The sequence below is a fragment of the Chelon labrosus genome, assembly GCF_963514085.1.
Source record: "Chelon labrosus genome assembly, chromosome: 14".
Classification (NCBI taxonomy): Eukaryota; Metazoa; Chordata; class Actinopteri; order Mugiliformes; family Mugilidae; genus Chelon; species Chelon labrosus.
The window spans coordinates 24,966,006-24,988,675 of record NC_140347.1 but is presented as its reverse complement, the minus strand read 5'-3'; the positions used below and the strand labels follow the sequence as shown (position 1 = coordinate 24,988,675).

Here is a 22,670-nt window from a genome sequence, read left to right as displayed (position 1 = left end):
ACCCATGGATCTTAGTTTTCTGATTTATTATTTTATTATTATGTGAACATATACTCACCTGCCAATTATTTAAACTTTGCTAGTAATGGATTGAACCCCCTTTTGTCTTTATAAATGCTTTAATTCTTCTTCAGATTCAGTAAGGTGCTTGAAACATTATACAGACTCCATATTGACGTGAATGCATCAAGGAGCTGCTGCACATCCCATCTTGCGTACCTCCTGTTGCATGACATCCCAAAGGTGCTCTATTGGATGGAGAGCAATCCTATTTTGGCTTTATAATGACACATTCTCCTGCTGGAAATGGCCATCAGAAGATGGGTACACTATGGTCATAAAGGGATGGACACAGCAAGCGATAATACGCATGTTGACTGTGATATTTGACCGTTACTAAGGGGCCTAAAGTGTGCCAATAAATACCCCCTACACAAGCAGCCTGAACTGTTAATACAAGATGGGATACGTCAATGTTTTTTTACGAAAAAATTTGACCCAACCATCCAAATGTTGCACCAGAAACCGAGACTCATCAGGCCAGGCAGTGTTCTTCTAATCTTCTACTGTTCTATTTTAGTGAGCCCTTGTGAATTGTAGTCCTAAATTCTAGTTCTTAGCTGGCTGAGTGGTCTTCTGCTGCTCTAACAGTCCATCTTCTTTGAAGTTCAACATGGTGTGTGTTTAAAGATGCTCTTCTGCATACCTAGGTTGTAACAAATTTGAGTTACTGTTGCCCGACTCTCAGCCCCAAAGTCTCTGACCTATACAAGGCATTTTCAGCCGAACAGCTGCTCACTGAATATTTTCTCTTTGTCATAGCTTTCTCTGTAAACTTGACTGTTGTGCATGAAAATCCCAGAGGATCAGCAGTTAATTTTCAGACCAACCCATCTGACACGAGCAGTCATACTACACTCAGCAAGTCCCTTAGTTTTTCTTCCCAGTCTATTGCCCAGTTTGATCTTCAGCAGACTGTCACAAGCATGTCATATTTGTATACAATGTTTAAAAAAGTGGCCAGTGAGTATAAATATAAGCAAACCACAGAGTTAATCCTCTGCTGAATGATAAAGCTTCTGTGAAAGCCAAGGTAACCAACCAATTTGAGACCAGCATCATTAATTTAAAATAAGGGGTTCCAATACCGAGTGCCCTTCTTTATAAACGGGTTTGACGAAGATCTAGACTCCCATTTCACAACACATCACTCACGAATGCCAAGTATTTTTTTCTTTATTTTGTACAGGATGACATTTAACTTGGTAAAAACTGATGGATGGTGTTGCAGTTTATCCTTCCTTGGGGAATTTAAGCACTTAGGAGTTGGCGTTGGGTCCCTTCTTCTTTCCGAAGGTGGGCACAACGTTGACAAAGCGCCTGTTGTACTGGATGCGACGCTTGGCGCGGCCAGTCTTCTTCTTCTTTTTCTCCTGCTTCTCAACCTGGATAACAGGACACGGAAACAATATTAAGATCATTGTGCATTTTAATGTATTCATTTCAATTACCTTAAAAGGAATGTCAGTTTTACCCACAGAAAGGGTGTTTTAACAGGTCTGTAAATAGAGGAACACAGATGTATTAGGAAAAATGGCACAAAAACTTACCTTGGGAGTCTGTCCCCTCACTTTTCCAGCACGAGCCAGAGAGCCGTGAACCTTACCTGGTTGAAGAGGAAAACAAGAAGATAATTGTGATATCACAGCTGATCTTGTAAGCCAGCCATAGACCAAGACACTGGCTATAAAAGTTTTACACCAGGCTAAAAGGCAATATCTCTGATATCTCTAGTTGTTTATGTTTAAAGTCCAGACAAACAGTAAGTCAGTTGATACTGGGCAACTTTAAGCGTTCAAACTAATTAATACTGCGTGACGGCTTGTAAAATAAACAAACCCGTGTGTTGCATCTGTGTACTCACCTCCCAGCAGCCTGCCGGCTACCTCCAGGGTGCAGTGCTCAGAGACACCGCAAGATGCCAGGGAGACATCATCCTCCAGTGGGCATCCGGCTAGAAGCAGCACCTGATCCTCGACCAGGAGACCCTCCAGAGACTGTACGTGGGCCTGAGATACACCAAAAGAATAGGCATTTACATAACTCCTCCACATAAACACCAAATACCTGTGTTTTCTAAGAGGTTAAAAGGCCCAGGTGTTTCTTCAACATTTTACCTTGATCTGGCCAACAGTCTCCTGTCCGGTCACCTCAAGGGTGTGAGTGTTCTGGGCACGCAAGAAGAGCTGCATCTTGATGCTGAAAGAGAACACAAGCTACTTTAGTCATTGTCAGTCTTCACATGGGGTTGTTGGAGCTTCAATGCAGTAAGAGGCAACATTAAAAGCTAAATACTTCACGTTAATAGAGCTACTTCCAATGTGATGATATTATTCATGCTTGCTCACTATCATAGGGTTCTAAAATACCTACAAGAATTGTCATCCCTAACGATATTTGTTTAACCTGTGATTTCCTGATATGACAAGTCAAAATGCCCTATTGCGGAAATCTAGTTGTGGCGTACTATTGGGACAGCAAACACTTGCTATAAAACCCGCCTAGTTACAGCAATGTTTAGAATAATTTAACCAATATACACCGTAGAGTGGACATACACCGTAGAGGGTATTCTGTCACCACCTTGAAACTGATGAAACCTGTAGAGAACCAGCGCACAACAAGCAGCCGGCAGCTCAACAGACTCGTCTCTCTTGGAGCCTAGCCGTAGCCAGCGCTAAGCTAGCTTAACTAGCCACATGGAGCACGCGTTTCATAAAGTCGGACAAATACACGCAAAATATACATTTAATGTCCAATATAAAGTAGAACTTGTGATTAGTAATGATACATGTGCTAGATTCTCGAATTAAAGTACGTCAGGCTTTTTCCTAATTAAGATTTTTCACTTAAAATGCACAGGTCTTACCTCGTTTGATGCTAGTCGTTCAACGCTAGGCATAAAAAGGACTGCTAGAGGGCCTGCATTGCGCATGTGCGGATATACGTATCGGGTGTCGGAAGCGGTAGCCACGCCTACCTGAATGGCGACGCAGTTATCTTAAGAGATAAACTTATTTGAACCATAATAAAAAACTATTTGTACTTTCTGCTTTATATGTCATTAAATGTTTTCGTCTATTACTTCGGTCAGTTTAATCTTTTTAAATATTGCATTCAAATTAAATACTTATATGTTGTTTTAAGTTGTATTAATGACGAATCTTATCTATGCACATTATGTTGCTTGTAATGGTACAAGGTTCAATTTTTTTTTTAAACTATGACATAATCATATCTTCTGATAGATTAGCAACTAGCTGTTATGTAATCGTACAGGGTATGTTGTTTGAGGTAGCAATTTTATTATTAGCATGGATTTATTTCTTCGGGTGACTAAACAAAGGGACAGAAGCTGTCAATTATTCACCAATCAATACAAGCAAAATGTGATTATTTGGGTGTTGGTCATTTACATACCAAACATGGAATCAAGAAGTCTTTTCTGTGTGTGTGAGTGTGTGTGTGTGTGTATAAAATCAGACTTAAAAGTGGAGGCTTGTATGAGCACTGTCACAACATCTACAGCAATCATTCAAGTCCTTAAGAACTCATCAAGAAAAATAAATCAAAAGGGGACACTTCAGCATATCAATCTCTTTATTATGAAATCAAGTCAAAATAAAAAAAGGTACTCTTCGTTGCTCTTTATGGAAACATATTCATGAAATATTAAAATCTTTGTGTCTGGGAATATAATCAGAGATACATTAATGGATGCCTCCTTCACAAGTTTAAATCTTTAACACAAAGAAAGAGAACAAACTAAGTCATCTGATCTACAAATTAAAAAGCCTTTCTCACACCAGGGAAAATGTGCCTTCACAACTAACATGCACTTAACTCAAAAAAAAAAAAAAAGAAGAAGCCAGTGCTAGAGATGATGAATGTAGCAATTATTTTTTTCATGTATATATAAATTTGACAGGTCAATATGACAATATGCCATGGAGGGCCAAATATACTCCAACCAAGGGCTACAATATGAAATTGAACTGATTAGCACACGGTAAACCAGAAAGAATGGGAGGGGAAAAAAAACAAAAAAACTAGCTTCTGCAGTCTGTGGTTGAAGTGAAATCTCCATGACACCCTGTTAAGAAGCCCTGTTTCAAGATGTAAAAAGGTCAGGAAGGATGCCAAGTCTCCATCTTCATACGGATTCGGATCATCATGTAGGAGGAGGAGGGTAGTACTGGTTATATTGGCCATACTGGCCGTACTGACCCCAGGAGTTTTGTCCCCAACCACCGTACTGCTGTTTGAAAGGATGGACAAAGAAAAGGCTGCATCAATCACCGACATTTCCAACAGGCCCAACCAAAACACAAAGCACTATTGATTTTTTTTAACATACCTGGTACCAGTTGTAGTTGTATGCAGAGGTGTTTGCACTCATGTCCGTGGCTGTGCTTGCTGCCCCCGAAGCATCATCATCCACACGCTGTCTCTTTGCATCTGGTTCTTGAGAGCTGGAGAAGTTGTCTCGAATTAGTAAAATCTCCAAAATAATGCTATGGTGCATATGTAACTTATTAAGTTTGTGTCAAATGTATTTGTCATTCATTGTAACAAATAGTACGTACGGGAGACTTACTGCTATAGATATTTTCATTGACTACAAGATTGTGTGAAAAGCTTGTGACAATGTTGATGCGTGTTGATGTGACCAAAGCCCAGGTCAATATTTACCTGTCATATCCGTTCTCTGCCTTCCTCTTTGTTGCTTCACTTTCTTTCTGTAGTTTCTGCTGCTCCTCATATGCAGCCACAAGCCTAAAAGATGAAGAATAAAAATGAATATAAAACATTATAAAATAAAGAAATAAAAATAATAATAAAAAACAAAATACTGCATCCAATTTACAACTGACAAAACTCACACATTGATGTCAGTGCCAAAGTCTTCCAGGAATTCGACTTTGCGCTGGGAGAAGAGCAGGCGGGATTCAAGGGGCAAAGGGCTTTGCAGGGCTCGGTTGAAACAAGCCAAGATCTCAGCCTCATTTTGCGTCACATCTCCACTATATTCCAGCTCCAGCAGGTTTAGATACAGCTTTGGACTTGTCTGTAAAGCCACAAAAGATGTATATCATTTTCTGATAAAATTCACTTTTAACAGTTCCCTGCAGCTTGTCACGTTTTCTTTAAACTGTGAGTAGAATTTAATGCAAGACAAATAACCAGATGTCTACATTCTAAGATTTTGTCATAACTGGTGGTGACTACACTGACCACATAAATGGTTATCAAGAAGAGGTGATTACCTGGTCTTTTTCAATAGCGTCTAGCAGCACTTTCCTGGCCTTGCTCAGACTTTTCTGCACTTTCATCAGCTGTCTGGCAAGCTTCACAGCATAGAACGTTGTCTCAGTTGAATTTTTTGCCGACTCCATGGCGTCCCTCAATAATGCTTCAGCTGCCTCCAGGTTTCCGTGGCGACGCTCCAGACTGACCCTCCGAAGGCGCACCATGGCCAGACCTGGGATTGATGCCTCCAAGGACTTCAAGATGTCACGAGCCTCTTCCAAGTTGCCTGGGCAAAGGAAAGAAGAATACTGTCAGATGGGCCTCATTCAAAGGAAACTGCATCTTTCTTTTTTTTTGTGAATGTCCACATTTAGTTACCCCCTCAAGGGACATATCTGTTGCCCTCTATACTTAATTTAGATGTTCTGGTCAAGTTACAACCTAGTTTGACTGAGGCACTCACCTTGCTGTTCTTCAAAAGCTGCCCACAACAGGTGGATGGCTGGTTTCTTGGGCAGGTGGATGGTGCAAGCCTTCTTGTAGACATGTCTCACACCGTCAATGCTGTAGCTCTCTAGATATTTTGCATACTTAAGAGTGAAAAAAAGAGAAAGCGAGTTGGAAGAAATGCAGGAGAGGAGAGAAGTAAAAGAACAGAGGAGAAAGAGAAAGGCAAGAGAAACAACACATTTTTAAACCTACATTTTCAGTTGACAGAAACAGTGAATTTCTTCATTGACAAGATCGTTTTTAGAAATTTTCTGTGTAAACCCATCAGCACCTTCATGGAACCAATTAGATAAGTTTCTGTAAGGTAGTGGGAGACGAAGAAGATGCAACGTAGTAGTTGGCAAATGCTGCAGTCAAATCTTGTGTGGCAAGCTGGCCATCCCCTAATACAACAGATACAGTCACATATCAACGTTACACGCAAATAGAGTGCAGGACGATTTACTGTGTCGATGTGATTATCATCGTTGATGGGGAAGTGCAGGGTGGTAGCAGGAGTGAAAGCAAGGCCAGGGGTCACATTACCTTGGCCCAGAACTCCTCGTAGAGTGCACAAGCGATGAGACATCGTTCAAAAAGAACAACCACGCGCTCTGGAGTCCCATTTTCAATTTCAAAGTCCAGGTACTCGTTCCAGTTGGTGAGCTGCGCTTTCTCCAAGGCTTTGACGTGGAAGTACGGTCTCTTAATCTAAAATAACATAAATCAATTAGACAATGATAAAGACAAAACATATTTTGAACAATCAATACCACTGTGGAGAAAACAAGATACCTACCCCTTCCTCAAAGGCCCAGCGCTTGCTGACTTCATGTTCGTTGTGGTTGAACACTTCCTGCCGAACCTCGATCACCTTGTGGCGCATGTTCTCAATCTCTGTCACCCTCTACGTAAAAACACAAAAAGAAATATGGTTAGCACACCCCTTTATGCTTCACCGTATCACATTCTCCACTAGATGTAAAAACGGCTAGTCCTGCAGGCAAGAATTTACATCACCATGAGCTTGCCAGAGACAAGAAGGCTGTAGTGGGGTGAGGTATGTATGCACCCTGCATATCAGCCTCGGGGCGCAGGTGCTGGGTTCAATGGGCCCGGTTGATCCTTTTAGTATTAGGGCGATTCCCTGATTGGATGCCAGCTTGAATCCCCTCTGGCATTCATTGGCTTGGCTGCTGACATAAAGACACCTCTTCAAACCTGAACAAATTTTGCTTTCCATTTCATCATGGACAACAGGCAAGCTCCTGCTAACCTGCAAGAGTAATTCTGTAAATTGGCCTCCCCTACAGGATTTGGTAGTAGGATTTATACCTTAGCAGGATCTGCAAGATCTTCTGTACCAGGTGGTAACTCCTCCTGAGGAGCAAGCGCCTCTCCATCTTCACCGTCACCGACCATTGCCAAAAGACTGGCTTTAGAGAGCTCGAGCCTCAGCTGAAGAAATTCCTCTTCCGACAAGAAATGTTTGGGGTTGTTGTTCTGAACATGATCTTTGAACCTGAACAGAAAAAACAGAAACATCACTCATCAAGCTCAGTGAACCTAATTAAGACAAAATCAAACATCCAAAGCAGATCTGAACCGGAGTTTAACAGAATTCTATCTACCTCTGGAAATGCTGGGAATACAGCTGGGTTGGGATGCCCAAGACGCGATCGTAGATGGCAGTGACATTAGCCAGCTTCTGTTGCTCCGTCTCCCAGTTTATAAAGGACTCCCAAAGACGGTCCGAGCGAAAGTCTGTGCCTGCTGCGAGCACTGCATGTTCATAGGAACTAATGATGAAACATAAAAAGAAATAAATTGAATTGTGTCGTTATGCCACACAAACAATTAAATACTTTATTTATACTGCTTTCACAAAAATGAGACTACGCTATAAAGCAATGCTATAAAGTACAGTAGTGGTATACTCACGCTCGAATGCGGCCTTCTGTCTCTGGATCAGTAAGATCGGAGTTCTCTTTAAGGTAGGTGAGGTAGTGCAGCCACAGATCCACACTGAGAGGGATGACAGTCAGGCCTCTTCTGTACACCTTGGAAAAGACCATACACAAGCTTGTTAATTGCTTGACATTATTTGAACATATTCATAGGAGGATGTCTGGTTGAAAGCCCTTAACAGTCACTGTGAAGACCCAACTGACAGACTTAGTTACATTAACCGATTATTTGATTAAAAGCACACAGAAAATGTTGGAAATAGTAAAAAGTTTTACCTCTTCCGCAACTTGTAAATTATCATGTTTTTTCTCAATATCTGCATACTTCTTCCAGTAGCCATAGCAGTAGGGATAACGCAGAAGGAAGACATCAAATGCCTTTCTCACAGCTGTAAGGGCATTCTGCAAGGACATGGCAAAAGAAAAAAAAACAATGTTACATTCCTTTTTTTTACTTTAACCAAGTTAACCTGCGTGTTTGAAATGTACAAATGGAAATTTCTGGATAACCCTCACGTGTTCTTACCTCTTGCTCCACATACTGAAGCAGGTAGACCCAGCCATTGAAATCTTCTGGGTTCTCCTCACATCCTTTAAACAGTTTTTCAAACTCTGAGGGCAACTCCGGCTCTGCAGGAACAGCCAATTCTTGTGTTTCTTTGGATGGTTCTTCCAGCTCCATGCCATCCTCTGTCACCTGTGTTGCCTCAGTTCCATCTGGAGAAGGAGTCACAAAGGAGAATGAGAAGACAAAATCTGGATTTCTTGGAGACGTTTTACTTTTCTTTTCAATGAATATCAGTCAAAGCAGCAACAAAAATGGATGTTAAACAAGCTTTTTAACATTTTTTCTTACTCTTTTAAATTTGCTACATCTTTCAATTTACTTTTAAATGGGACATCAATTGCTACCATGTACAGAGGCTTACTTTAAATATGTATAAGATACTACAACAACTAAACAGTTACCTTGAAAGCCATCTTGTACAGGAGGCTCTGGTGGGACACTCATCTCCGGGCTGGGTTGCCGAGGCTCTGACTCTTCTTGGGGCTGTGGTGGAGGTGGTGGCTGCTCCCCTTGGAAGAGCTGAGCACTGGCAAGCTGAAACTGCTCCACCGCCTTCTCCACAGATGCCAGCTCTGCGGACTTGGTTTCTTGACTAGGTTGCTGCTCTTGCCCAGGAACATCTTGGGACGCATCAGAGTCTTCAGGCAAGATGTTGGAGAGTGACTCTGGAGCCACTTGGTCCATGGACCATTCAGCTGCCTGGCCTAGAACAGGAAGGTCCGGAAGAAAGGCATCCCCATTGCTCTCCATGGCAGGGGATTCAGTGTCCAGCATTCCAGTAATAGTGTCTTCTGAGAGTTGCAGGCCTGTTGATAAACAGGTTGGATTTTCACAAAAGGTGCATAGTTAAGTCATACAACAGAAAATTAATCTCCAGCTATTTTGAACCACGACAATCAACTTCAGTCACTTTAAGAAAAGTGCCAAAAGCATTCCTTGCAATAATTTGAACTATATCACAACAGCTTTGGACTTTTAAGGGGACTAAACAAATATATATTTTTTCTCATTACTGATCTGACAAACTAATCAATGGACACATGCAGCAGCAGCAGCACTATTTACCTTACTACAGCTCAAGTAGAATTGTGGTCGAGAACATTATTAAGCAAAATTGGGAAATAAAGAAATCCTAATTGTAAACACACTTGATATAGATACTTTAAAATAAGAACTTAAAGCGAGGCAACAATTCCTTATATTGTTTTTTATTTACCATTTTGAATACAACCTATTTAGTACCAAGTAGCAGTAGCAGCTGGTGCAACAGGATACTTCCTTGTTCTAACGTTAAAACAGGTGCGAGCTAAAGCTTAAGTCTTAACATGACTACTAAAAATAATGTATCCGCGTGATGGGTCACTTGCGGCTAGCTTCCTAATTTAGCTAATTACGTTAGTAATGCTGGAAGCAAAAGTTAGCTACGTGTTCGCTCGAAATCGATTTTCGTTTGCGTTTGAAGTCACGGTGCATCCGGAAGATTGTTTGCGTAGTCAAAGTTCAATTTAAGTTAGGCCTCAACTCCTGCCTTCATGAGAGCATCGAAGCGCTTAAGTGAGCAAAGGTTGACGTTAGCTTCTCGAATTCGCTGGTTTCGCAACGCTGAATGTGAATTTTTTGAAAATGTTGATTCGTGACTACAATTCTCGGCTATCCGACTCTAAACGCCGTTAAATGTACTCAACTGTGATAAGTCACTAAATGTTCGCATAAACCGTAACCTTGCAACACGCCATGCATTTTCCTTCGTCTCCAGTTAATAGTCGGCACCAGTGGCTCCTCCACGTTAGCTACCCGGCTAGCGTAACTAGCGATAGCCGACTGTTAAGTTTCCAAAATTCTCGTCAGATTAAACCAGTTTCGCAAATAAAAAAACACGTAGGATGAATCTTACCAGTATCTTCCATGTAATTTTGATCAACCGTGTGAACTTGTGTGCAGCTTCCGAAGTCACTTTATCTAACCTACAACGACCAAGCGCGCTTCGTCCACCATTCTTATCAACTTGGAGGAAGAACAGAGGCAGGATGTGCGCATGCTCAGTCAGATCACCACCCTCCCGCGTGTTTTACTGAGAAATCTTCCCCAGCTTTCCCAGCTTCCCAGTTTTGTGTATCTACAGTCAGTGGCTTCACCACATTTTTAGGTAACTTTTATATTAAGTGCATATGAGCCAACGAAATACAGACAAAATAGTTTCGCTCAATGTAGCATTTAAAGTCAAGCAACTTGGGTAGTGGGGTATTTATAGAGTGTAAGATTCTTTAGAACATAATGTGTTAATCTTTAAACACGGGGTAGTGTTTAAGTGTATACTTGTCATATTTTTTTTCAAATAGTTAACTTCCAACAGTGTAAGAAAAGGGAAAAGCACAGTGAAATGGACAGATAAAACGTAATATAAAACCCAAGTTTAAAACACGGCAGCTGTTTTAAATATAGTGTACTGATGCATGTTGATGTACACCTCTTCGTGCATGAGGAATGAGGATTAAGGAAATCACTATTTCATGGTTTTGGAATTTGCTTTAATAATGCCCTGTTCGACATACTTCGGTTCATCAGTAATTATAATATAAGCTATACTGTATGAAATGTGTTTTTATTCAGTCTCTTAAGCAGGTGTAAGCAAGTTGTAGACTGCTTTCGACAACGAAACAAACACTGTAGTTCCCCCGCCCTATTCTCTCACAACCTCCACGTCACTGATTAATCATACGGGGAACTGTTTGAATGAATGATAAAACATGTCGGAAAGAACAGGCCTTGAAACCCCCCAGGGACCTCTAAGCCCAGTAAAGCCTTATATTTGTCTCGCATGCACTGGTCTATGTGTTGTTATTGAGTCGCACGTAATACTAGATGTGATTACATCCATAATGAATGCTCAAATGGCGTCAATGATAGATAATGGGCCGGTCTGCAGTTTGAGCTTTTTTTCTGCGCGCATGCGAAATGGCGTATAGTGCCTTTGGGGGGAATCGGACATTTTAAAATTCGAAACAACGGCGCTTTTGTTTTCAATGTCCACGGTAGTTAGTGTGGCGTGTGGTCTTCATATATGTATTTTATCACAATAAATCACTAAACTGAACTTAAAAAATGGGAAATTACCGAATAGCAAGCAATTAAACTATAATTTACCAAAGTAGTTTAATAACTAATTATTTATTAAATCTTTATTTTAATTATCGGTCAGTGTCACGTGTTGGTTGGAGTCATGTGGATATCGGACAAGCCATGCGGTTTATTCCTGATAATGCGCTGTGTAATGCTCATGTATTTTGTTGTTTTTTGTTCATTATTTCAGATTTCCCAGCTCGCCGGGAGCCCCTGAACGCGGCAGCAGTGTGTGTGAGCGGTGTAGAGGAAGTGGCGGCTGATCTGGGTCCGCACCTTTTCCGGTAACACAGCACCGCCACCGCTGTGACTGAACGGCTGGAGAGAGAGAGAGGGAGGAAGAGAGACCGAGAGCGGCAAGAGCGGGGAGAAACGGTCCGGGGACTGGGGGATGATAGCCGCAGGCATAGGTATTTATCCCGCTCTTCATTTTATCTGTTTGTATTGAGCTTTTCTATGAGCAGAGAGAGTGTTTTTTCGTATCCAAAGTTGTCCTCTGTACTAACACCCCTCCCTTCTCTGGACCGCTCTTGTGTCACAGGGGGAAGAGAAGAAAGTCGGATGAATCAATGACCTTTTGAGCGCTCTTCCTCTGGATGTCCCGGTGCAGAAACGGAGCAGAGAGGTATCGTTTTGGTGCGTTTTCACAATAAATTCGCCGCGCTTTGAAATTCATCGATTGGAATTAGCTAAGGCCAAGTGTGGACAGCCGGCAGCCAAGGAGGAAGTGGGAACCCCGGGCTCGGACTGGGCCTGATTTTATATAGTAAGAAAAAACAAAAAAACCCAAGCCACTCTGTGTCGGGTCCAGCTCAGCTGAGAGCAACAGGATTTTGAAAGGAGAAAAGGAAGTTGAAATGTGGATTTTGAGCGAAGTCGGCGCTCGAAGGCGAGTTTGAGACAAGGGGATGTCATTTTTTTCTTCTTACATCGGAGAGCAGTGGATCAAGATAATACATCCACACCCAATTCTGCAAGGGCTGCATACATTCAGCTCCCACTGAATGCTCAGAGTCACCAGCTCAGGTCAGATCACCACAGGCCAGATAATTGTACTGTACAAACTTGAAAGTCACCGCCTTTTGACACTTGTGTCAGCCCACCGCTGCCATCACGTGGAGGGCTTTCCGTAGCTACACACTGAGACGAAGCCGAATAAAAAAAACCAAAAAAAAAACAATACAACTTTTTCTCTCGTTAGAGAAGTCTTACTTTTTCTTCTAACAAAGTATTTATGCACAGCAAACAAGATGGGGAAGATGATGTCAAAGATCTTTGGCAACAAGGAGATGAGAATATTGATGCTTGGACTTGATGCTGCTGGGAAAACTACCATCCTGTACAAGCTGAAGCTGGGACAGTCAGTCACCACCATCCCCACGGTCGGATTCAACGTGGAGACAGTCAACTATAAGAATGTGAAGTTCAACGTGTGGGACGTCGGGGGTCAGGACAAGATCAGGCCACTTTGGAGACATTACTACACGGGCACCCAGGGCCTCATTTTCGTGGTGGACTGTGCCGACAGGGACAGGATCGACGAGGCGAGGCAGGAGCTCCACAGAATCATCAACGACCGGGAGATGAGGGACGCCATCATCCTCATCTTCGCCAACAAACAAGACCTCCCAGATGCCATGAAACCCCACGAGATCCAGGAGAAGCTGGGCCTGACCCGGATCCGAGATAGGAATTGGTACGTTCAGCCCTCGTGTGCGACAACAGGGGATGGACTATATGAGGGCCTGACCTGGCTTACCTCAAATTACAAATCTTAATGTTTCCCTCACCCATCACCAGCCTGGACACTTGGATGCAAGAAAGAGTAGCTGAGAATGAAAACACGAGTTAAAAAAAAAAAAAATGCAATCTGAAGCAATTAATGACCTCTCTGCTGAATATGTATCAAAGAGAGTAGCAATTATATTTTATTTGTCTTTTTGATAATTCACTATAACCCCAGATTTCATTTAAACAGCGAATGTTTTTTCTTTTTTTTCTAGTTTGCTTTGGTTCACGATCTATATAATCAGTACTTCTTAAATATACAATAAGCTCTTATCGCAGATTCTTTTATTTTCCTCCTTTTGTATCTTTTAGGGGACTTTGGGACACCTTTATTATAGTTTCACCCCTGCTTAGCTCTCATTCAGTATTTTCACGACCCAGCTACATATCCAAAGGATGGGAAACCATTGCCTACATCAGCATATCAGTCTCAAGGCTCAAACTGCCTCTGTAGTATGTACGAATGTGGGTGTATTAGGGGGAAAAAAACGACAAAAAACATTTCGTAATTGATTGTACTGGGATGAATGAGGAGATGTGTTCGTACTTATTTCCTGTGCAGTGATTACATCCATGATGTCTACCGTGGAGGTTTGTTTTGAAAGACACTATGTGGACGCTGGATATTCACACTGTGATACGGATATATATATATTTTTGTTCTTTCAGGGTCCAAATCTGTTACCAACAGTCTTATTAGTTCCTCTTTTGTTCCTGCCAGCGCTTCCATTACTGTTGAGTATTTGTAGTTTCAGCTGCCTTACGAGGGTTACAGGTACCCTTAAATCTAGACAGTTCTTTATGGCAGAAGGTATTCTGAACCGCTGAGTTTGCACTTTGGTAGAGAAGGAAGGGGGGGGGGTTAGCAACGAGCTGGCTGTGCACATTTTAAATTTTTGTGACTGACTTTTGGACCCCAGCAAGTGTTTACGAAATTCCCAACCCCCCTCTCCACTTCCGATGTTGGTGCTTCAGTGACTGCAACCCTCCTCTTTTTCTATTCTTTTTTTTAGTCGTCATCATCACCATCATCAGCCTGTAACGTCACAATCTGTTAAGAGTTCATAGATTCTGCTGTTTAAAAGTTTCTTTCCTTTTCTTTTGCTATGCTGATGAAGTAATAAAAAAAAATATATCCAGATCAGTACGAACGTTGTGCCTTTTCAATGAGCAGCTGCAACCAAAAGTAATGTTTCACTTGTGAAAAAAAAAAACTCGTAAAAGAGGAAATGAGAGTGCAGGGCGTTAATGATGGTAGAAAGAAGTACTAGCTACAACGAACTGTGAAGTGAAGTGAGTCTCGGCCCTGCTTCCTTTCTGCTCCAACGTGCGTGAGTCATTTGCTGTGAATAAATGATGAGCTCTCTAGTTTCAGGGTAGTGATTGTCAGGTAAACCTGGCTTTGCCAAAGGTCTTGAAGTATCACTTAAAGCCAGTCTCCACAAAGGACTCCTGAAAACTTTTTATGACACAAATTGAAAAGGTAATGCCGCGGTTGGTCCAGCTCTGTGGCCATGGCTGGTGAAAATGTTAATGGATAACTTCACATTTGGCTACAGTTAAAAAGATGAGTAAAACAACTTTTTTAGAATACTTCAAAGAGGAAATGACACATTTACGTTGTCATCACATTCAGTCTGATGATAGAAATGCTCACTAGAACAGATTTTTAAGTAGATTAGGTAGTTTTCTTGATGAGAGCATTGTGTTTCAATTCGATTGTGCAATTACTAGGGTTAGTCAGCTGGGCTCATGAAAGGTCTTTGCCAACCTGGCATTCTGTTCCCAGTGAGCGACTTGCCCTGAGATCAGGTGGCCACCATTTCAAATCCATTATTCTTTCTGTCACCTGCTTACTGCACGTTGCAACGTGGAGTTTAACGTGTTTCCACGCCATGAGAGGAAGGAGTATAGCTGCGTGCATAAGGTCAGCTTCCTCTCACACATCGGAAGAGGAGGGTGTGAATCAAGGCTGGTGACATCACCGTGTGAAGCCAGGAAACGCTTAGAAAGAAGAAGACGGTTGTCATGGAAATCTGTGGTTTTAAGAGTGACTCCCCTGAACAAAAACAGGTTGAACTATAAAAAAAAAAAAGGTAAAAGGTAAAATCCAAACACTAGAGCAGTTTTTTTTCTTTTTTCTGAACTTAAGAAAGGATTGATAATTTCCTGAAAAGCTTACATTTGAAAGATATTGCATTCTTCACAAATATCATACATGCTGAAGGGTTCATGGGAGTCAAAGTCCAGGGATTCCTGTGCAGGAATGCTTGTTGCATATCTCTCTTTTTGCTTTATTTGCTCATGTGGTGTTTGTTCTGTGGCTGTTGATTTGAAGTTTGACCTGTTGCTGTATTGAAAGCAGTTGCTAACATGTGATGTGTCATGTGAAGGACAGTTAAACTAAGATGAACACACAAATGTAGACGGCCTGTTTTCTCTCCCTCGAAACTGCTGGAGTTGTGTGTATTTTTTTGGAGGCAGGGGGATTAGAAGCACCGGTTGCGGGACTTTCCTGCATTTTCCGAGCACGCTCTTGAGCTGAAACCACTTTATTTGAACAGTACTGCCAGTTTCTAGTGTGATCTTGTTTGCTTTATGATTTTCCATTCATTTGTGGACGTGGGAATTCTCAAAAGAAATCCACAAATACCTTTCTTCTCTCGGGAGGAACGAAGGAGAGGAAATGCAGAAAGGGGGAGCAGTTTGAGACGGCTCCTGATGTTACATCAGCGCTGAGGCACTGAATCACGCTGCACATGTCGCAGGCCTTTTGTCCAGCTGTCACTGCACTCGGCAGCAGATGCACTGCACACACTGGCTGGTGTCAAACGCTGTCAGGCTCACCTGTGGCCCTCAGTTAAAGGACGCGATTTAAGAATTTGTATTGTCAATTAGTAGAATCTAAGTAATCTTTTTTTTTTTTTGTTTGGGAAGGACATACCTGTCTGTCAGCTGCAAATAGATAAGTTGCACTCGTGCAGCTTTCATGCTTCATTTTCTTTTACCATGGAGTTTTTGCCCTGAGCGCAGCCTTTGTATGTGTCAGGGTGGGGGCTGACTGCACTATTGTACGTCTATTGAGGAGGTGGTTTCAAACAATACTTAGAAGCAGAGCTCACTGGCAGTTCCTCTGTCACATGTGTACACAGGTCTTGATTTTAATCTCACTTCAGTTCTTCATTCAGCAAACCAGGAAACCGTCTGGGGCTCATGAACTTACATTCAGTTCAGTATAAAAGCAAATACTTGTGCCTTCTGAGAAATGTGTTCACTGCTGATTCTTTGTCATGCCGCTGTAAATACTAATCTACTCTCCACCTGCAGTAAAAGCACGATTATGTCAGCTGAAGACACATTCAGAAAGTATTCTGAGCGGACATGCTGGTTTACTCACACCTCAGGCAACGTCTATATCCTCCCACAATTGTTTCCATAGTGCTGGGGAGCTTAGACATGGTATGCTAACTTTACTTAAAGAGTCAGAGGTAAGTAAAACAGTCAAAGCTTCACCCTTAAGCGCTTTCTCATCGTGTTTATGTGTGTATTGTCTCTCTGGCGTTAGTTTGATTGTCTGCTATAAATACTGTATGTACGCCGTGTTAATTAAATGGAAATTGCGTTTAGGTATCATTCTTAATTTCTCTACAAATTATGATTCTTTCCACAAGCGCAGTGCAGAATCAAACAAGCTGCTCCTCACCACCTGCAGTATGGAAACACTACAGTCTGCTTTGCAGCCATTTGTTCAGCTGTCACAATCCTCCCTTTTGCGCCTTGAGCCTCCAATACCTCTTGGGGTCTTTTCGCCGAGGACAGTGCATCCTCCAGTTGCCATGGGCAACAGGACAAGAAAATCCTCCGACACACCCCTCTGCCTAGCCTTTATCAACCAGTGATTGTTCAAGTTACACGGATGAGAATTGATTGTTGCTGCCGTCTTTGTCTTCTGATTGGATGATTATCTGCAGTTCTCTTGAGGCATTTCCTGTCCGACAGCATCCACTGCTGACGCACAGCAAAGCACTTTATAGGACCGGCTGGATGGGCCAGAGACGCAGCTCTGAAAGTTCCTCAGTTGTCATGGGGCCCAGCACGCCGAGTGACATTTGGCTTGCAGGCAGTTGTAAACTCTTCAGAATCTGTTGCACATTGCATTTCCCTCTGCCTCTGACAGTGTGCTAATAATTATAGGGAGCCCGAGGCCTGTGTTTGCATTTGGCAGAGAAGCTGTGCAGTGGGAGGGATGCATGCTGCTAAAACCCTACACAGCAGCAGCGAGGAATCAGGCTCACAGATGTAATTAATGGATACAGTGCATAGAAAGTAATGCTTTGTTTTTTTTTAAATATCACTTTTTAACAAACAAAGCCACTTTTTACTCTCTCTCTTTAAGAACAAGTGGAGGAAGTTATTTGCTAATACTGTACAATAAATATAACAGATTAGGTATTAGGTGACTTATAATATATTTATTTTAATTTTATTGATGCCACTGCCTTCTATATCTTTTTATACATTAATGATGGTTTGTGTGTGCAAAAAAAAAAAAATGACAATGAACCAATCAGATAAACGTTGTAACTTAACATAACGAAGGATCTTGAGTCATTATTTTGTGAAAATTGGGCCCAGATTCGCAGCACACATCAGATAAAACTATCCGAAAGAAATAACAGGAAGCTGCATGATTTTCTAATTACAGAAAAACCCTTTCCTCTACAGATAGCGACACAACCCGGTGAGTAATTGTAGCGTTGCGATTTACAGGAAGTGACATATGCTGCAACCTTCCTGTGCGACACATGGCACAGCGCAGAAACAGATGGACACATTGAGATTAAAAAATAAAAAGGATTAACAGGATATTGTTAAAAGTAAGTACAATAGAGGAGTTTGTCTGGTCCTCCAATAATACAGTTAAGACAGGGTTCAAATATGTTAATGTATGTGTCACTGTAAGTGCCTGGACTGGCTTTCTATTCTCAAACTGAGAAAAAGTACAGACCAAGAATATGTATCTGCTTTAGATTTTAGTTCATCATTTCATGTTATGTGGTAACGAAACAAACAACCCTGACACATTCCTTAAAAGCTGTGATAATGAAACTTGTTGAACCCAGGTCAGCGGCTGCCATTCACACCAAGTTGTGCGATTATTAATACTGTCGAATACTGTCAGGCCGAACAGGGAGCCAATTACTCTAAATGTCGCTCTCTCACTCTGGTGCCTGTTAGCAGCCTCCCACTTACGCAAACACAGAAATAGAGCCACCGATACAACTTTCATCCCTAAATAACACACAACGCTAAATCCAGAAATAACCCACCACACACAGCCTCCCCACAGGCTCGCACTAATGACCCGTCTGAAGAGCCATCTGCTTTCATGTAAAGCGCACGGCATTGCTCACACCGGCAGCTGTGTGTGCGTGTAGTCTGTGTGCATGCACATGTATGGCGGGTTTTTGGCAGGTGCTGCGTGAAGATCACTTCACTGTCCCAGTCCGCAGCGGGACGGTGTTCCCCGTCTCTCTGAGGATGCAGGTTTTCGACAGTTGTTTTTAAATGACTTTATAATGACTGTGCTAAAACATAACAGTTCAGGCAAGTGTCCTGCCTAGCCCACCAATGACTTCAAAGGTTAATCTTGTCACATGTACAGCAGGATTATTTGGTCCCAATTGTTTTTTTTATGACTTCCTTATCTCCTGCTTCTCACATGCTCTTGACTTGCCCAGTTTTATGCAGCACACGAACTGACACGCAAATCTGCACTTTTTTGGCTCAAACCTAGCTGCACGTGAGCGTTAAAGCTGTTTTCCACAGCATATACAATCAATTGCCGCACTTTATAATGACATATGTTTTCGTTGTTTTGCAACAAACCTGCTTGTGTATGTAATTAGTCTTCCCTGTGGGGAGCCAAAATCACTAGCAGTGCCTGGTGGTGTCTGCAGCCTCCACAGAGAAGGGGAATATGCTGAGCCATCTGCAGTATCATGCCCGCTCCGCGCAGGAGACGGAATCTTCATCAAGCAGAGGGAATGTGGTGTTTCTCACACGCACAGGCACACACCCAGTGGGCATGTGTGCACTCGTGCATCAAAGTCAGGACACTGCCTGGCTGTCACGGCCCGCAAGCGCACATGATAACATGTAACAGATCAGAATGATTCACTTAAGCGTAATTGTGTTAGTTATTTGTCGCTGCTCTGTTTGGTGGGCTTTATTTCCGAAATGGTTCTACTTCACCGGCCCTCCTGAGTTTTTACTTCAAACAGGGGGAGTCGGGTTGCTAAATGACAAAAATACCTTTTCTTTGTTTGCTCCCATCTCTATGGCAACACTGACAAAGACTCCACAGCAGATGGTTGGAGCACACCGAAGTGGTCTAAACTGACTGTCTTGGCTACCATCTCTTACTTACCACTCTTCTACCAGATATCTGTTTGCATCTTTTAGATCAGCTTCAACTAAAACCAGAAGGCCCGGAGGTGTCTTTACATCACTGACTCTGGGTATAAATCACAGAAACCATCCAGAAGTCACATTCGTCATAAACTCCGACTGATTGTGTACTGTATCCTAAATACCAAAGAATATATGTGTAAATAGTGTTTATCGTTTCCAAATATGTGGCCATATGTGTGCTTAACAGGAGACTTATTTATAGCAAGACTAGAGTTACTCCACAAAAGCCCATATTTGTGCATATTCTAGACGAACATTCACCTCTAAATTATCAGCGACCACTGCTCCTACTTTTGCTTGACCTGAGATCTGCTAAAAGCTGCATAACGATAACAGGGTAGTAATGCAATCCACATGTTCACAATTAAGCACACAATCTGATCTGTGATTCGCTCACCAAATATGGATTGTCGATCAGCTGTGAGTTGCCACAAAGCTGTTTGCTGCTACTTAATGTGATACCTACAAACACCCTATAAAGTCATTTCAGTTTAGATCCTTTATTAGTATTCATGTGGCTGCCATGAATGTCAAAGCAAACTATCATAAACTGTAAAGTGATACTGACAAGTACTGTACAGTTTGGGATCTGTAAATACAAACTCAGCAGCAGCTGAAAACACCACATGATTTCATTAACTTGTGGGGATTTGTCTGGCTGATGAGGTCATCGTATCCACAACATGGCTGTCAATCAAAACCGTTATGTCCAATCTGCTGAAATTTATTGAGTTTGTCTGTATCAGCAGCGAGGGGGCATAGATGACAGAATTTATGACACAATGGAAAGACTGTTGCTACGGTTTCCTTGGATATTTGTGGTATAGTTTATTAATGGAATCCATTTTCAACTCTCTATGACAACAAGCGTCTATTCTGTTTCTAACAGTCTCACTAATCTCTTCTACCGTTATATCACTGAAACTGTTCAGTGAAAAGCTAAAAGAGAAATTCTCCACTAACTAGCTAATCCTTAAATGTTACATGGCAGATTACCGGACATGGAGTTGTATTCATTTAGAACATTCTTTGGATTCCTTCTCGGACTAGACAAGTAAATCCAAACTGGATTCTTGCCCTACTGATGAATTATCATAGCTTTAAAATATGCAAATTAAGGAGCAGTGAGAATTCCCTCCGCACGGCTGAGGCCAAAAATGTTTCACCGTTTAGTGCTGAACCTCAGCCAAACAAGGACAGGGACAGCCAGATAGAAAAGAGAGAGCGGAAGAAAAGGAAGGGTAGAGGGAGAGAGCGACACAGGAGGGTGTGACCTTAATTCCACAGTGGGAAAGAAAGAAACTCACTGAAACGCACACACATCTGGTCCATCCAGTTTCTACTTCATATCTCAGAGGAAAAGTATGCTGAAGGTTAAACTTCTGATATACACAGAAAAACTTGTGTGCTTCTGCAGAAATAATTAAACACCAAGGCTTGTCTATTAGTTACTTTGCATAATGACTGCTGCAGGCTGTCATTCATAAAACAAGGGTGTGGTTGTTTGGTTTGTTTTAAAGTCATTCATGAGTCACCATTTCTTATGGTGTCATCAGAAGTCTCTCCCAGAAGTTGCAGCTCTTTATTTCAATGTGCAAACCAGGGCTGGGACATTTTGAAATTGCTACCACTCAGGTTAACATGTGTAAATTTGCACAGACAAATGTGCAAATGTTCTCCAACTCATCTGATAACGAGGGCCGACATCACCGCACACCACAGAGTCATCCAGAGTACTGAACGGCGCCTCTGTGCCTTAAGCGAGCTGCTACATGTTACACCAGCCAGCCAGAACACGGATAAGGCCACTGTTCCAGATGAAGGTAGACATGCCGCTCTGGAGACTGCACAGACTCTGTTACTGACACATTCAGGCCCGAAAAAGCCTGCAGCAAGGGGTTTGCTTTCTGTCTCATAAAATAACAATGAACAGCGGCCAAAGAAAGTGGGACAAGAATCTGACATAATCTGTGGGCTTTAGCCTTTGCCACATTTTAGTCGTTTATGTTGATCAAATTAGTAAATAAAAGTTGTTGATGGACCATAATCACAGGCAGAAGTCTTATTTATACATGCAAATTTGTCCAAATATGTAGACTTGACTAACTTCAGAAGAATGGAAAGTATTTTGCAAATGCACTGCCCTCATGTGGTCACAGCATTAAGCCTTACTTTACTACACTGTGTGGGAAAGAGAGAGAGAGAGAGAGAGAGAGAGCGAGAGAGAGAGAGATGCATGAAGCGTGGGCTCCGGTCGGCCTGTATCTGTCTCCCAACTCCCACATGAAAATGCAGAGAGGAAGGTAAGGAGGTGTTGTCTGGGGCGCAATGGTGACCCACATCTTAGCTAAACCACCACACCCCCCGAAGTACCTCATTACGTCAGACTCCATAATGAACCGTAAGATCAACACTACATGATGTCGGTGCAAAAATTAAAATAAAAAAAAATCTAATAGAGGGTTGGTCTACTATAAATACACCGGGACGCCTCGACGTGCCAAGGGATGCGGGGACTTCCTGTGCATTTCGAAATGGCTCATTTTATTCTGTCAGTGGGAGCCAGCGTCTCATCGAGGATTCCCCCATTTGTTCTTCCACGGGAGGGTTCAACCTTAACCGCATTTACATTTCTGATTCTGAATATAATTTAGCTTTCTTCTAATCACTAGCAATGCGTTTATAAAACTTTGAAATCGGACAAGGTAGCACTCTACCTTGTAAAGGTCATTTTAACAACTATTTCGACATATGCTTAGAATTATACACCCCTCCCTACAAAGTATGGTATGCCCCACTCCGTGCCGTTAGCCGTTGTTGTATCCTATGCATCTGAACAGATTTGTCGCGTTACAAACTAGCTACACACCGGCTTTAAAGCCGCGAAAAGATGCTCCTTCACGGGATTAAAACAATAAAACAAACGTCCGGAAGTCTGGGAAAACTTTGCCCAA

The 22,670-nt window shown here is 42.1% G+C and overlaps 3 protein-coding genes across 3 annotated transcripts; 1 reads left to right on the top strand and 2 right to left on the bottom strand.

Moving 5' to 3' along the window:
• Positions 1 to 1,218: 1,218 nt before the first annotated feature.
• faua (FAU ubiquitin like and ribosomal protein S30 fusion a) lies at positions 1,219 to 2,991 on the bottom strand. Its single transcript, XM_084560332.1, has 5 exons — positions 2,930 to 2,991; positions 2,178 to 2,259; positions 1,925 to 2,069; positions 1,611 to 1,666; positions 1,219 to 1,445 (listed from the first exon to the last, which is right to left on the bottom strand). Exons 2-5 carry the CDS (start codon positions 2,250 to 2,252, stop codon positions 1,320 to 1,322), a joined length of 402 nt encoding a protein of 133 aa, XP_084416458.1. The 5' UTR covers positions 2,253 to 2,259; positions 2,930 to 2,991; the 3' UTR covers positions 1,219 to 1,319.
• A 651-nt stretch (positions 2,992 to 3,642) lies between these two features.
• On the bottom strand, positions 3,643 to 10,528 carry prpf39 (PRP39 pre-mRNA processing factor 39 homolog (yeast)). The gene is made up of 15 exons (XM_084560696.1): positions 10,229 to 10,528; positions 8,736 to 9,140; positions 8,293 to 8,483; positions 8,043 to 8,168; positions 7,741 to 7,859; positions 7,431 to 7,598; positions 7,135 to 7,321; positions 6,599 to 6,706; positions 6,346 to 6,510; positions 5,774 to 5,900; positions 5,328 to 5,596; positions 4,944 to 5,128; positions 4,753 to 4,836; positions 4,418 to 4,532; positions 3,643 to 4,318 (listed from the first exon to the last, which is right to left on the bottom strand). Exons 1-15 carry the CDS (start codon positions 10,239 to 10,241, stop codon positions 4,232 to 4,234), a joined length of 2,349 nt encoding a protein of 782 aa, XP_084416822.1. The 5' UTR covers positions 10,242 to 10,528; the 3' UTR covers positions 3,643 to 4,231.
• A 1,209-nt stretch (positions 10,529 to 11,737) lies between these two features.
• Positions 11,738 to 14,680, top strand: arf6a (ADP-ribosylation factor 6a). Its single transcript, XM_084560773.1, has 2 exons — positions 11,738 to 11,864; positions 11,996 to 14,680. The coding sequence occupies exon 2, from the start codon at positions 12,705 to 12,707 to the stop codon at positions 13,230 to 13,232; it is 528 nt and encodes a 175-aa protein (XP_084416899.1). The 5' UTR covers positions 11,738 to 11,864; positions 11,996 to 12,704; the 3' UTR covers positions 13,233 to 14,680.
• The last annotated feature ends 7,990 nt before the right edge of the window (positions 14,681 to 22,670 follow it).

Bases quoted from the DNA above. Each gene is read 5' to 3' on its own strand.
- faua (XM_084560332.1), bottom strand. From the start codon at position 2,252: ATGCAGCTCTTCTTGCGTGCCCAGAACACTCACACCCTTGAGGTGACC. The intron at 2,070-2,177 runs GTAAAATGTTGA...GGTGTATCTCAG, and splicing joins AGACTGTTGGCCAGATCAAG to GCCCACGTACAGTCTCTGGA. The intron at 1,667-1,924 runs GTGAGTACACAG...CTCTTCAACCAG, and splicing joins AGCCGGCAGGCTGCTGGGAG to GTAAGGTTCACGGCTCTCTG.
- prpf39 (XM_084560696.1), bottom strand. The intron at 8,484-8,735 runs GTAACTGTTTAG...CTCCTTCTCCAG, and splicing joins TGTACAAGATGGCTTTCAAG to ATGGAACTGAGGCAACACAG. The intron at 5,597-5,773 runs GTGAGTGCCTCA...TCCTTTGCCCAG, and splicing joins AGCTTTTGAAGAACAGCAAG to GCAACTTGGAAGAGGCTCGT.
- arf6a (XM_084560773.1), top strand. From the start codon at position 12,705: ATGGGGAAGATGATGTCAAAGATCTTTGGCAACAAGGAGATGAGAATA.